Raw genomic sequence first — 15,551 nt, forward strand, 5'->3', positions numbered from 1 at the left:
TGTCCACAGAATTGTTACGATACAAAAGTCAAATCTGGGTTCTTCAGGTGATGAAAAATTATTTAAGTCATATTCAAACCATATATAAAAAAATAGGGCCTATCCTTTCTCTGACCCTTTCTATAATCTGATCTAAGTCCACAGCACAAACTAAGAAGTAGGTTGGAAACTGGGACATTAGGAAGCAGTGACTGGAAGCTCTGGCTGTTTGGTGCCTCCCAAGACAAACAAAGCAGGCTCTACCTGCAAGGTAGGTGGATGGAGATTTAAAATTCTGGCCTATGGTTGAGCATAGGAAACTATATCCACCCTCTTAGGATAGACCATGATGGAAGATAGTATAAGAAAAAGTATATACACACATATCTATATACATATATGAACAGTAGAAATTGATACAAGACTGTAAATCAATTATATTTTAATTAAAAAAATTAATTTAAATTAGAAGAAAAAATTTTCAGGCCAAGGGGGATATTGACTTTCAGAACAAGGTGCTAGACTCAAATGCATAATAGTCCCAAATGTCTGTGAATGACACTTACCCAGGGAGCATTGCACTGCCATGGGCGGAGAGGGCTTAGCAGCAATGGGTGAGCTGGTAGGTATTCAAAAGGTTTAAACTGAAGAACTATGTATTTTTGAATATGGAGCCTCATTATCTAATCAAACAAGTTAAACTTCAATAACTAAGCTCCAATAATGATAATTCATAAAATGTCCTTCAACTTTATTTTTAAAATGACATACTTACTATGAAAACACTGTGTCAAAGTGGCAAGTATGTTCAAATAAAAGGTATTATTTTCTGTCTTCGAAGTACCAACTAAAGACCCAGAGCACTAAAATTTCTATAAAAGCACCAACCTTTACTAGCTTTGTCTAAATGTTCCAAATCGTCCACAAAATTCAGGATATCAGGGTACTTTTCTTCACATATTTCCACAAGAAAATGAAGTAGTGTTGTTTTCTGATCTGCTGATCTCGTGTCCTTTAGCTAAATAGAGTGAAAGGGAGAAAAAATTACAGAGTCAAAAATATTTGATAATCTCTCTACTTAAATAAATTTAATACTGTTTTTATAGATAAGATATGTTATAAAATCAGTTAATTCTACTTTTGAAAAGCAAATATTTAAACACTTGAAAAGCTATTCTTCACATATTGTTGTTTGGTCTAAGTCATTAATATTTACTGTAGGGAGTTCCCATTGTGGATTAGCAGTAACAAGCCCAACTAGTATCCATGAGGATGTGGGTTCAATCCCTGGCGTTTCTTAGTGGGTTAAGGATCTGACGTTGCTGTGAGCTGTGGTAAGTTGTAGATGTGGTTCAGATCCTGTACTGCTATGGCTGTAGTGTAGGCTGGCAGCTGTAGCTCCAATGCGACCCCTAGCCAGGGAACTTCAATATGCCATGGGTGTGGCCCTAAAAAGCAAAAAAATTACTGTAAAGAAGGAGTAAGCATAAGTCAATCTAGTATTCAATATTCCATGGGGAAGAAAACATATGATGAAATGCCCAGGAAAACAGGACAACCTAGGAACTTATGTCAGCACTTAAAACAACACTGCACACTTGTTTGTTTTCATTTCTCACATATTTATAGAATGCCTACTAGATAGAGTAGGAATTGGAGAAGCTACAACAAACATCATTCCTCAAGAAGCCATTTAGAGAAAAAAAAATAGAAAATATATACTTCCGCAGGTGTGATGGATAGTATAGTAAGAACAATCACAAAGTATGCCTAGGAGGACACGGGATCTGAACCGAAAGCTTGTGCACAAGAAGTTGTACGGGGCTGCGGAAGCAGAGGGAAAAAACTCAAAGGGACGGTATCAGAGCAGCATGTGAAAAAGACTAAGAGGTAAGGAAAAAGTGGCATTTTAGAGGAGTCAGAGTGACTTCAAATAAGTGTGCTAGGGAGGGCAAGTAGGGAAGAGGAAAAAGAAGTCTGGGAAGAAAGGCAAAGGCCAGAAAGTTAAGACAGGCAGACCATGCTATGGATACAGGATTCTGATCTCTGAGAACTGGGAATTTTTAAACTGGATGAGAGATAATCAGATATGTGTACATTGTAGAAAGCTCCCTCTATCATAGTGCGGATAAAAGATTAGAGTGAGGGTAAGAACAGATGCTGGATGAATAATTTAAAAGCTGTACCAATAATCCTGGCATGGGGAGAAGACAGCCTGAGCTAAGGAAATGCCTTAGGAATGGGACAGAGTGGGCATAGGAACCCACAGGAGGCCGATTAGTCAAACTGGACACAACAGATGAGAAAAAAATTTGGGTGCAATGAAGAAAAAAGAGACTTAGCTTTGGACAAGTGAGTTTGAAGCTTTCTAGTAAGATCTAAGTGGAGAAATCAGGGAAGGATGTTGATTACATCTGGGTAGAACAAGTTCTCAACTTTTTTTTACATTACTGATGGCTAAGTAGTTTTTTTTACAGTGTATTTCTTTTAGCCATTTTTACCTATGGGAAATTTTAAAAGGATACCTACACTATATATCTGTTTATTACTGCATGTACATCTGTGCATCACTCATAAAAACAGTCAGATAGGAAAGATATTTTTGCTCCCCAAGAACCAACGCTCATCCCTTGAAGGTGATAAACAGTAGAGAAAAGTTACAACCTAGAGGAGTGAACTATTCTAGGAGCATCGTTTGTGAGCTCTTAGCCCCGAAAGCTAAAAAGTTAATCAAATAAACAAAGATAAGTACATAGAATAAAAGACAGGAGAACGGAGGGCTCAAGAGAACACCAGGATGGACAGATCCTAATATGAAATGTCCAAGGAATGAATCAGAAGGGTGAGGCAGCTGGCTACAATCCAATGACTAGGAGTCAGCTTCGGGGTAGGGGGTGTTGAGTGTGAATACAAAGACAAATAAAAAGCTGGTAGTGTTCCTTATAAATAAGTAATCAGATCAGATACACACATAAGAGGGGAAAATCACTCTTGACACCAGGATTCAATTTAGAGCTGGAAATTCTTGGTAAACTTAACTGCACACAGCCCTATTCACCTGCTTGCTTTCCAACAATCTCCTATTTAAAAAAATATATGTCCATGTGTGTGTGTGTGTGTGTGTATCCATCTGTAATTTTTTTCTAATTCTATGTCACTAAATATTATACCACTAACAAAATATCAAGTGAAAGTTACTATCTAATTATGGAAAAGAGATATTCTGTGCCATCGTGAATATCATATACAACTTAATAAATTCAAAAGCTATCTTGTCCCTGGAAACACAGAGCTACCCTCCTAGACAGCCTGACTTTCACATGATTACTCTTCAAATAGGTTCAAATGCTACACTGGCCTATTCAACATGCAAACCAAAAAAATGGTTCCTGGCACTTAAAAACTGACTGATATAAACACAGTCTGTTATTTGATACCTTTTAAAAGGAACACAAATCATAATACTCATCGGAGTGTTTTGAAAAAGCATTCCTCAAAAAAGGATTCTATTATCTGGATTGATGGCCACTAATCTGTGTGAATGATCTGCTAAAACATTAACACTAAAATTTGCCTTTAACTAGCTAGGTAGCCTTGTGCAAATTACTGGAGCTCAGTTTTATACAAGTAAAGTGAAAACATGGAAATGGACAGGAAAAGGAAACTCTAAATTCACTTTGCACTCCAAAAATATTAAATAGATACTATAGTGGACTTAAGTGTTAGTAGACATTGCAAAACCTATTTTAAGATATCCCATCGTGGCTCAGTGGTTAATGAATCCAACTAGAACTATGAGGTTGTGGGTTTGATCCCTGGCCTCGCTCAGTGGGTTAAGAATCTGATGTAGCTATTGCCATGAGCTGTGGTGTAGGTTGCAGACACGGCTCAAATCCTGTGTTGCTGTGGCTCTGGTGTAGGCCAGCGGCTACAGCTCCGATTAGACCCCTAGTCTGGGAACCTCCATATGCTGTGGGTGCAGCCCTAGAAAAGAGAGAAGAAAAAAAAAAAAAAAAAACTAGAATAAAAATGAAAAAACCTAGTTATCTAGATTCAGAAGTTATTTTTGCATGCTTGAGTGAGTTACAATCTTTTCAGTTTTAGCTTTCACATACACTGAGAATGTTAATCCAATTTATAAAAGTTATCTTTCAAGTCTATGATTTCATTCACACTATCATCTTTAATGGAAAAGGCTGGGGTAAAACTAGCAAACTTTCACAAATGTAATAGTTTCCTCTGGTACTACCAGAAGTTAGCATAACAACTGTCCTTTGTTTTTGTTATTTTTTTAAAGTGAAGTCTTTCATTCCCCCACCTCCTCCTTCGTAGCACTAACTGGAGAATAACTGGTCCTTCTGTGGACTTACAGATCCTGACTGTCACCAGTTTATACCCTTCCTTATCATGGTCTGTTCATGTGAACCTAGACACATGGCCTGTGTAGAATGTTGACTAAGACAAGTACCATCTACCTCCATAATCTGTAAAGCCTGGAAAGAGCTGTCCAGTACTATTTGTGATGGAGCTTAATGGCCAGCAACTGCTGGGATTAATGTTATCAAGAAATCTCTATGATCCCACAATAAGCTACTGGATCAATCTTGATCTTTATTCATGAGCAAGAAGAATTCAGAATTAGAACAGTTTATAGCATCTACCAATTTAATGAATGTTAAGGATGCAGGTCAAACACAGATCCAAGTATTCAGAGACAATCATAAAGCTAAACACTCATTTATGGAAGAGGGTTCTATCCTGGCAGTAACTATGGAAAACATCAACTGAATAGCAACTCACATTCTGGTAATTGTGTAATATTTAAAAATAGACTTAGTGTTGGAGTTCCTGTCATGGCGCACTGGAGATGAATCCAACTAGGAACCATGAGGTTGCGGGTTCAATACCTGGCCTCCCTCAATGGGTTAAGGATCTGGCATTACCCTGAACTGTGGTAAAGGTCACAGATGGGACCCGGATCTGGCGTTGCTATGGCTGTGCCATAGGCTGATGGCAACAACTCCAAATAGACCCCTAGTCTGGAAATCTCCACATGCCGTGGGTGTGACCTTAAAAAGACAAAAAGACAAAAACAAAAAACAAAAAATCACTTAGTGAATAATAAACAGAAATAAATAAATCACTGAATAATAAACTGAATAATACATAGAAGTAAAAGTCTCCCATCCCTCCAAAAATCTGCATTTAACAATTATGACACTTAAAAAAACTCAATTTCCTAAATAAATAAATTTCAAAAAATCACCCAATAAAAGATAAGAGGTTAAGAAACACAGAGCATGACCATTTGCTGATAATGCATACTATATATTTACAAACTACTGTGTAACTCTAAACTCCAAGACAGAGATTCTTCACTTATTTCCTAAATTATCAGGAAAAAACTTCACCATGCTGGCAAGGTATTCTTCCTGCTTCAGTTACTCTCTTCTCTTCCTTCCTTCCTCCAAATCACTTGAAAAACAAAACAAAACTCAAGAAACAAAAACTAACCAACCAATCAACAAAAAAACCCTTCCAGAAAGCATATGGAAATGTATGAAAGCACAACAAAAATATATTTATCAAAGTCTTTATTTACTTACTCAATTTTTTTTCACTTTTTGATAAACATTGACAATGAAAGGGCATACTCTATTCCTACTAGTTATTCACACAGATAATCAGCGACTGAGCTGGAACAAGCAAAGCTTGAAAGACGGTGCTAACTTTGCTAAAGAGAAGGAACAACTCGAGCATACTCTGTAGTGCTAACTCTTGGAAAGAAAGTGAAGCTAAAATATTTGCTTTAAAAATCTATTCTTAAGTTTTAAAAAATATGCTTTATTTAAATTTTCACTGACATTGCTTGACAGGATTCGTTTTGTATCACTGTCAAGAGATTTATCTTACTGATGAGGAATCATCACTGTTAAGGAGAATTTCTTATTTATATATTGTTTCTTTAAGGTACATTTAATGTGGCATAGATGTCAAATAAACAAAAAGATGGATGGAGTTTCTTCAACTGCTTTGTTCATTCCAGACAAAATAATGTTAAAAGCAGATCCTGTAATAAATCATGTCCTAGTTGTCAGTCTAGAGTAGAACTCCAGCTACAATGCAAGGTTTTGGAATATTTTTTAAGGTATTCAGTAAAATTTGGATGACATCTAAAGAATATTCCATTGTTTTAGTCACAAGGCAGAAAATTCCTAAAACAAAAACTAAGTATCTTCCTGGAGATTTTCAGAATCTAAAGAACCAGAACTCCTTACACTTTGAATAATGTAACTTTTATCTTACAAACATTCTCAAATGAATAACTCTTCTCTATTATTATATTCTTATACTCTAATTATGTTATCAAGACAGCAGACTCTTTAGATGTTGTAGACATTGCTGATACCAGAAAAATGACAAAATTACAAGAGTTTGCAATAGCTCCATGAACATTCTAGAAGAACTTTCATTGTGAACAATATTAACTGCTGAGGACAAAACCAGCCCATTTTATTTGTGTGGCACTTACTAGGACACAGGGACCAGCCAATAATATAATTCCTCGTAAGTGCTTAAAAAACACAACAGCCCTGTGAGGAAGGAACTGAGGGAAAAAAGATTTGGAACCTCATGCAGCATACCCCAGACTACACAGCTACCATCCAGCAGAACCAAGATGTGAACCCATATCTGCGTTAATTCAAAGCTCTTAACCACTATAAAATACAGTTCTTCTTAAAAAAAATCTTTATTTAATCCAGATTATTATATATCAAAAGAAACAAAATTCTCAAAGCCACAGTGGATAAAAATGGTACTGAGACAACAAAAGAGTGTTCATTAATACAATTTAAAATACTGAAGCCCTATAACCTGCTAATTCTAGCTGGGAAGCCTCTAAAAACAGACATCTCTACCCTGAGGTCATTTCTAGTTCTAAAAGCATGACATTCTTTTTGTTGTTTTTGCTATAAAAAATTAATAAAAATGCCACCTGAATCTTACCACTCAAAGGCTTTCTATATTGCTAATAGATCAGTGCTAATAATGTTAATATTGCTAATAGATTATATTACATGAATATTTTTGAATGCAACTACAAAGTTTCATCATTAACAAGTTAACCAAGTATATTTACTAACATCATATTCTACCTTAAAATGCTTTGCTGTTATGTTTGAAACATCTCTAATATAATGTATCCGCATGAAAGTAGTTATGTGGGCATTACCATTGTGGCTCCATGGTAATGAAACCAACTAGTATCCATGAGGACATAAATTTGATCCCTGGCCCTGCTCAGTGGGTTAAGAATCTGGCATTGCCATGAGCTGTGGTGCAGGTCACAGATGAGGCTAACATCCTGCATTGCTGTGGCTATAGTGTAGGCCAGAAGCTACAGGTCCAATTTGACCCTGAGCCTAGGAAACTCCACATGCCGCAGGCTTGGCCCTAAAAAGACAAAAAAAAAAAAAAAAAAAAGTGGATGTGTGAATATGAACTGCCAAAGAACATATCATTTTGTTCAGATATGAAGCTTAAAAAATCAACATGTAGGTTCAACTTCACTAGTGAAGATAACTACAACTATAAAACTATTTTCTGATATATATAAATACACTTTTAAAAAAATAATCGCTGTGCTGATTAAATTTTTCAAAAATACTGTCATTTATCTGAAATGGATGAAAATTTAAAATCTTAACATAAATTAAAGACACACAGCATCATCTATGTCACTGCCATAACCATTAATACTACAATAAAATTTTCATAAAAATTTTCTTTTTTTGTTTTCTCTTTTTCTTTTTTAGGGATGCACCTGTGGCATATGAAGTTCCCAACCTAGGGGTCAAATAGGAGCTGCAGCTGCTGGCCTAAGACACACCCAGGCTACACACCAGATCTGAGATGGGTCTGCGGCCGAACCACAGTTCACTGCAACATTGGATCCTTAAGCCACTGAGCAATGCCAGGGATTGAACCCACATCCTCATAGATAATAGTCAGGTTCTTTACCACTGAGTCACAACAGGAACTCCAAAATTTCATAATAATTTTAAAGATAGGCAGAGATAAACTGACATTAGGTAAAATATATATTAAATTTGTGGACTTCACATATAAAAACAACTTATAATTTTTGTTAGTTTTCATTTTTAAATGATGAGCATTGAAACATTAAATAAGCAGGGAATTCCCGTCGTGGCGCAGTGGTTAACGAATCTGACTAGGAACCATGAGGTTGCGGGTTTGATCCCTGCCCTTGCTCAGTGGGTTAACGATCCAGCTTTGCCCTGAGCTGTGGTGTAGGTTGCAGACACGGCTCAGATCCAGCGTTGCTGTGGCCCTGGTGTAGGCCAGCAGCTTCAGCTCCGATTAGACCCCTAGCCTGGGAACTTCCATATGCCATGGGAGCGGCCCAAGAAATGGCAAAAAGACCAAAAAAAAAAAAAAAATTAAAAAATTAAAAAGCAAGAAAATGCTTTAAATAACATCAACTTCTATAAAATATACTGGTTTCTACCACATCCCCAAAGACACACATTCTCTGAATTATATTTTGAACACATTTCTCTTGGATTTTAGTGAGCAAAGACACTGCAACATGAAAAGCATTTTTGCATTTTAGTAAAATTTTACCTTATTGCAGGTTATCTACTGTATTGTTCAATGTTCTGTTTATACTACTCCCTTATTTCACAAGATAGTTAAAATAGTTCAGTCTGCTTTAGTTAATACAAGCAGACTAAGTAAATTAATTTTAAATTAAATGGATTTTATACTCTATTTTTTAAATTAACAGACTTTATATTTTAGAGCAGTTTTAGCTTTAAGACAAATTAAGCAGAAAATACAGTTCCCATATTTATGTGCCAATATTGATGATAAGGATACATTAACTAAGAACCACAGTTTACACTAGAGTCCATTTTATGTTCTATAGTTGTACGGGATTTGACAAATGCATAATGACAAGTATTTACCATTACAGTGTCATACAGAATAGTTCCACCATCCTAAAAAATGCCCTGTCCTCCACCTATTCATTTTTTCCATCTTCCCCCTCTCCCACAACCCTCAGCAACCATGATCTTTTACTATCCTGTTTCTTTTCCAGAATGCCATACAGTTGGAATCAAGATTATGTAGCCTTTTCAGATTGGCTTCTTTCACTTAGTATTATGTGTTCCTCATAATACATTCCTTTTCTTGGCTTGAGATTATTTCTTTTCATCACTAATTTGATAGTCTATTGCATGACTGTTTCAGTGGATTTATACATTCACCTATTGAAGGACTTCTCAACATGCTTCCAAATCTTGGCAACTATGAATATAGTTGCTACAAACATTAGTATGCAGGTTTTTTTACTCCTTTGGCTAGAACAGGAATGTGATTACTGAATCCTATTTAAATCTATGTTTATCTTTGTAACTGTCAAGCAGTCTTCCAAAGAGGATGTATCATTTTGCATTTCCTTCAGCAATGAATGAGAGTTCCTGTTGCACCACATCCTCAGCAGCATTTGGTGTTGTCAGTGTTTAGGATTTTAGCCATTCTAATGGTGTTTTTCACAGAGCAGAAGTTTTTAATTTTAATGGAGTCCAACTTAACAATATCCAGTTTTCCCAGCACCAGTTTATTAAAAAAAAGTATTCTTTCTCCATTAAATTACCTTTGCTTCTTTGTCAAGGATCAGTTGACTACACCTGTGTGGGTCTATTTCTGGGCTCTCTGTTATGTTTCATTGACCACCTTCTTTCCCCTCTAATATTAAAGTTTCAATTACTGTACTTTTATAGTAAGTCTTAAAGACAGTCTTATCTCCTCCTTCTCTTTCTTTTTCAGTATTATGTTGAGTATGCTAAGCCTTTTACATATCCATATAAACTTCAGAATCAGTGTGTCAATATCCACAAAATCACCTGCTGACATTTTGATTGAAATTGCATTGGCTCTGTAGATATTGTTGGGAAGAAATAAAGTTGAGAAGAACTGACACCTTAACAACACTGAATATTCCTTTCCATGAACATGAGATATCTATTTATTAGATCTTTTTTTAAGTCCTTTCATCAAAGTTTTATCATTTTCCTCAAATATTGTATATGTTTTGCTGGATAATACCTAAATAGTTTTTGGTGCTAAAGTAAATGATATTCTGCTTTTAATTTCAAAGTCCGATTTTTCACTGCTTACATTAAAAAAATTAGTCAACATTTAAGTGTCAATCTTATATCCAGAAACTTTGTTCTAATTATCAGGTCCAGGAAGTGTTTTTCTTTCCCCACCCCTGCTTTTTGTCAATTTTTAGGGATTTTCAACACAGGCATTCATTTTACTCATGATAAAAGATAATTTTATTTATTCTTTCTCAATCCATACACCTCTTTTTGTCTTTTGTCCTTTTAGGGCCACACATGCGGCATATAGAGGTTCCCAGGCTAGGGAATCTAATCAGATCTGTTGCTGCCCGCCTGCGCCAGAGCCACAGCAACACCAGATCCGAGCCACATCTGTGATGTACACCACAGCTCATGGCAATGCCAGATCCTTAACCCACAAAGCGAGGCCAGGGATCGAACCCGCAACCTCATGGTTCCTAGTCGGATTCATTTCCGTTGAGCCAAGATGGGAACTCCTCTGTACACTTTCATATCCTTTTTTTATCTTGTTGCTTTAAGCCTGGACCTTTGGTACAATGCTAAATACAAATGATGAGAAGGAATATCCTTTCCTTGTTCCTGATCTAAAAATATTTATCTTCTTATCATTAAATATGATGCTATCTGTAGTTTTTGTAGAGGTTCGTTATCAGCTTGAGGAAGTTCTCTATTTCTAGTTTGTTGAAAGTTTTTGTCATGAATAGGTACTGGAGTTGATTAGATGCCTTTTCTGCAATATGTTGATACTGTCAAATGATTTTTCTTCTTTAGACACTGTTGATATAATAAACTGCATTAACTCCTTTTCAGCTTTTCATACCTGGAATACATCCCTCTTGGTCATACTACATAATTCTTTTTATATGATGTTGATTTGATTTATGATATTTTGTTGAGGATTTTAATATCTATTTTCATAAGATATATTGATCTGTTATTTTCCTTTCTTGTGATGTCTTTGTCTGGTTTTGGTGTGCACCCATTTAATCATCAGACTCTTCCCTGCCACCTAAGAACACATGTTCACAACGGGGTCTCTTGTTTAGTTTTTGACTTTCATGTATAAAATATGCAAAAACAGGAGACTATATTAAACCAGAGACTGTTGGTAAGATTCGTGTTGGGTGCTACCTTTGATGAGTAGTAGCTATCAGTAAGCACAGTGTTAAGGAAGATTCTGAGGCTGTCTGTCTGGGGGAAAGGAAGTTTGACAGATTGGCAATGCTTGTTTTGGGAGTGGTAAGATGACAGCACATAAGCAGTTCATTTGCTGCTAATATTTAAAGCCTATAATTTTTATAATTGTTGAAAGAATAATTCTAATTTTCAATGTTTAATAGAAACTGAAAAAAAACAAAGGTAATGTGAATAAAATTTATCAAAAACACTACTTAGTAAAGTTAATTAAATATTTCTTGGAAAATGCTAGAGATTAACTGTATAAATGAATGAATCAAAGAGGGTTAAGGATTCTAAATAGTTTCACATTGCTTTGGAAGTCAGTATTTTTCAGTGATTTAATTGGCTGGATGTAAAATAAGAAAGGCATTTGTTATCTGCAAGTCTTTGGCCAAAAACTGCTTTAATTTCAAAGGATGCCAAAACTTGCTTGTATGGTTTTCCACTCTGATAACGAATAAAAATCCCTCTAAAATCCTTCTAAGATGCTAAATACAGATGGAACAATGGATTTGTTTGGCAGAAGTCGCTCTTAAAAATAACTTCACAGAGTAAAGGAAAAGGTGATATATGAGAATCAAAATTTCACAGAAAATATTCACAGCAGTAATCTGTGTGATTGTGACAGATAATGCAAAATATAAACTGCATCTGCCTTCTGCTTCTCATAATCACTGAAACTCTACCTTCCAAGGTCAATTCCTCCAAACAAACTCAGGGCACTGGACATCAGCTTATTTCAGTTCTACCATGTGTCTGAGATTCATACTCCTTTCATTCCTTCTCTTCACTTTCAGAATAGTGCCCAGCATGGCACAAAAGAAAAGCAGCAGTTTAGGGAAATGTTTTCTACCTCTCATCCTTAAGTGAGGAAGTAGAGCTGTTTCTTTTTTCTTTTTTTCTTTTTCTTTTTTTTTTTTTTGTCTTTTTGCCATTTCTTGGGCCGCTCCCACGGCATATGGAAGTTCCCAGGCTAGGGGTCTAATCGGAGCTGAAGCTGCTGGCCTACACCAGGGCCACAGCAACGCTGGATCTGAGCCGTGTCTGCAACCTACACCACAGCTCAGGGCAAAGCTGGATCGTTAACGCACTGAGCAAGGGCAGGGATCAAACCCGCAACCTCATGGTTCCTAGTCAGATTCGTTAACCACTGCGCCACGACGGGAACTCCAGTAGAGCTGTTTCTTTTTTGAATTTTGTTCTGTGTTGGTTAGGTTTTGATTTTTTGTATTTGTTGGTTGGTTGCTTCCAGGCCACCAATCAGGGATCTTTCATTCTGGGCTAAGTAGGGCAGAAGATAGAGAAAGTGATTCTCAGTTCAGTTTGTGCATTTAAATCACCTGAGGCAGTTTTTTAAAAAATGCCACTAATCCAGATCCACATCCAGTTGTGCTGAAGTAGTTGATCTGATGTGGGGCTGATGCATCAGTATTTTTCTGAAGGCACTGAGGGTTGAGAATGTCCCAGAAGAAGAGTTGCTCACAATTTCAAGTAATCACTCTCTAGAGTTAGTGAAGGCATTAACAAATATGCAAATTAAACATTTGCTCTAAAAATCTTCCCCATCACTGCACTGGTGAAGTTATTCTACTTTTGGTTAGTCTGTGCTTATAAAAGAAATATACAGACCAGATAAAAATTGCACACAATAGAATAGAGAACATAAAACTCAGTCTGGCCCACTACCACTGCCTTCAACACCTAACTCCCACATCTCTGGTCCCATTACTATGTAACCTTTGATAACTTCACATTTGAGATGAACTCACTGCATATTCCACTGCTGCTAAGAATGAAAGATTTTCCTCAGTGATAATATGGATAAATTTTAGAGGAATCAATACTGACTTTTCCTATAACCGCCCCCCCCCCCCCAAATAACAGCATGAACTGGTAGAAATTAATTATTACACTTGGTAAACTCTTCCAAAATTTATATTTACTTTCCCAATACAGGTAGTCTATTTAATTACCTAGAACAGAGAGCTACATTTTAAAGCTCTATTATCCAATTGTACTGATAGGGATAATCTGTCATTCAGAAATCACACATCTCAATAGACATTAGTTAGTATTGTTAAACCCATGCTATAGCCACTGTGTGCAGATTGATAACATCTGCCTTTTAAATAACCAGTTAAAATCATTTCATATATTTAATACAATGTTAAACATTGATGGCTGATTCAACTCATTCTTTTGCTAGAATGCTGATCTACTTGAACCTGCTTAGAGAGAGGTTCTCTAAAATTACTAATTCAACACCAAACCACATACAAATTTTTCTGGGTGGGCATTTTGGTCAGGCAAGAACCTACCATTTGCTGACTGGATTTCTAAGGATACTAATTTGCATTTAATCAAGAGCAGGTCCTGAAAAAAGAATGAAATCTCCAGCTGCTTATTGTCCAAATTTATCTAAAGTCTAGTAATATCTTTGGAGGATGTTATGAATGGTAAACAGTGTGTCCATTCTTATACAGCGTCTGAGGTTTATCCTTTTAAAAAGCCAAGCCATCACAAGGTAAGGTATTTATACTATACTGACTAAATTAAAGATAGCATCACCATAACTGAAAAGTACATATGTATCCTACTATGAAGGTTCTCCTGGAGAGTGATCCCCGAAGAGGCTCTGAATACATATTCATAGAGGAAGGGGAGGGGGAGAGCGAGGAGGCAGAGATGGCTCCAAAACAAAGATCCTCATGAAACTGATCTTCCATTTACTGTTTAAAAGAACACTGCTCAAAATCATATTTTCCCCTTATAATGATACACTGCAAAATTTCTTGAGAAGCTCAGCTTTGGCTAGTAAGAGAAACCACAATTTTTAGCTCATGAAAAGTTTCACTACTATGTTTTGCATGTCACTTTTACCATCAGAAAGCCTCAAGCCTACACATCTACTTTAATTTTTATTTATATCTTAATATATTCCAGTTTATAGTTACTTTATAACTCATATTTTACTTTTATGTTTATTTATCATAGGCCATATCAAGCCTTTGGGTAAAAGATAGTACAATCTTTTCAATCTGAACTCAGTTATTATAGTTGTCATCTCAGTTACGAATGTAAATAAAGATATACTATAGCCCCTAAAATGAAACTACAATGCACACAGAATTCAGGATTCAAGTAGTTATTTCTAAACAATGTAAAGATAACAATTCACTATGAATTTTCACATACTGTTCATACTTTAGCTCAATTTATAAAGGCCATTTAAAAATAAAGATTTTGGATATGGAATACTAAATGTCATATAATTACCTAGCATGTTTGAATAGATTAAAATATTACCCCGTCTTTCTACTGTCAAATCAACATGGAATTCCTTGTGGGAGGGCTTATCATCAAACCAAATGCTTTATACTCAGTGTGAAAATTCAATCACAATTGTCAAAGATCAAGCTGCTACTTCTGATAACAAACATGATGAGATATCATCTTGTTCAATATATGCTTTCAACTTGACATGTAGACTAATAAAAAATATGAAGTTGTAGTATTTATTTTGTTTCTTGTACAACAGAAAGCTCCTAACAAGGATGATCAAAATTTCTACTATCGTTAACTGAAAATATAGTCAACTCTATTATCTGGAGACAGAGTAACTGGTTTGTAGCTTGACTATAGTAAAATAATAGCAGCATGCATTGTATTTGTAAAAGATCTTCAATCACTATGCATCAGCAATTGTTTATCAATGAGAGGATATCTATTTTCAACTACATAATAACATTGTCTCTACACAACATTATATGTATTGCATTGTGTCTAATGCACTGCCATTCATTCAACAGCTATTTATTTGAGAATTTACTATGTACCAAGTACTGCATTAGGCCATTCCACCTCACTAATCAGATTCAATCTCTTGTCTACACCTATCTTTCAAGGAAGTTGGAAGGGGTGACAATGTGGTCAACCTTTTGTGATGACCACAAAAAAACCTTTAGTCGTAGTTTTGAGATGCAAAATCTCAAGAGGAACAGACACTTAGCACTATGAAACAAACACCTGTAGATTTGTATGTGTGGACATAACGTCTCCCCCACCTCTCTCCTAACTCTGTTTTTCTTCCTTTGCCTTCCTTCTCAGGGAGAGCTGAACCTGGCAGTCCTGCTTGCTTCCTTGTCCTTCAGCCTCCAAGTCCATAACTCCACGCCCTAGATGCTCCTTAAATATATACACTTCCCTCTGTCACCTCTCCCT

General features: G+C 36.0%; 1 protein-coding gene across 2 annotated transcripts in view; it reads right to left on the reverse strand.

Moving 5' to 3' along the window:
• The window catches only part of DIAPH3 (diaphanous related formin 3), a 501,230-nt gene that overhangs the window by 197,962 nt on the left and 287,717 nt on the right, over positions 1-15,551 (reverse strand). For both annotated transcript variants that reach the window (XM_084982461.1, XM_084982460.1), the window contains one exon: positions 868-997. In XM_084982461.1, coding sequence (XP_084838587.1) covers positions 868-997 — 130 coding nt within the window. The remainder of the gene's footprint in view (positions 1-867; positions 998-15,551) is intronic.

Source organism: Sus scrofa, chromosome 11 (assembly GCF_054392235.1).
Source record: "Sus scrofa isolate SSC_HxYL_T2T_F1_AM1 chromosome 11, Sscrofa_HxYL_maternal_Yorkshire_Landrace_v2.0, whole genome shotgun sequence".
NCBI classification, from domain to species: domain Eukaryota; kingdom Metazoa; phylum Chordata; class Mammalia; order Artiodactyla; family Suidae; genus Sus; species Sus scrofa.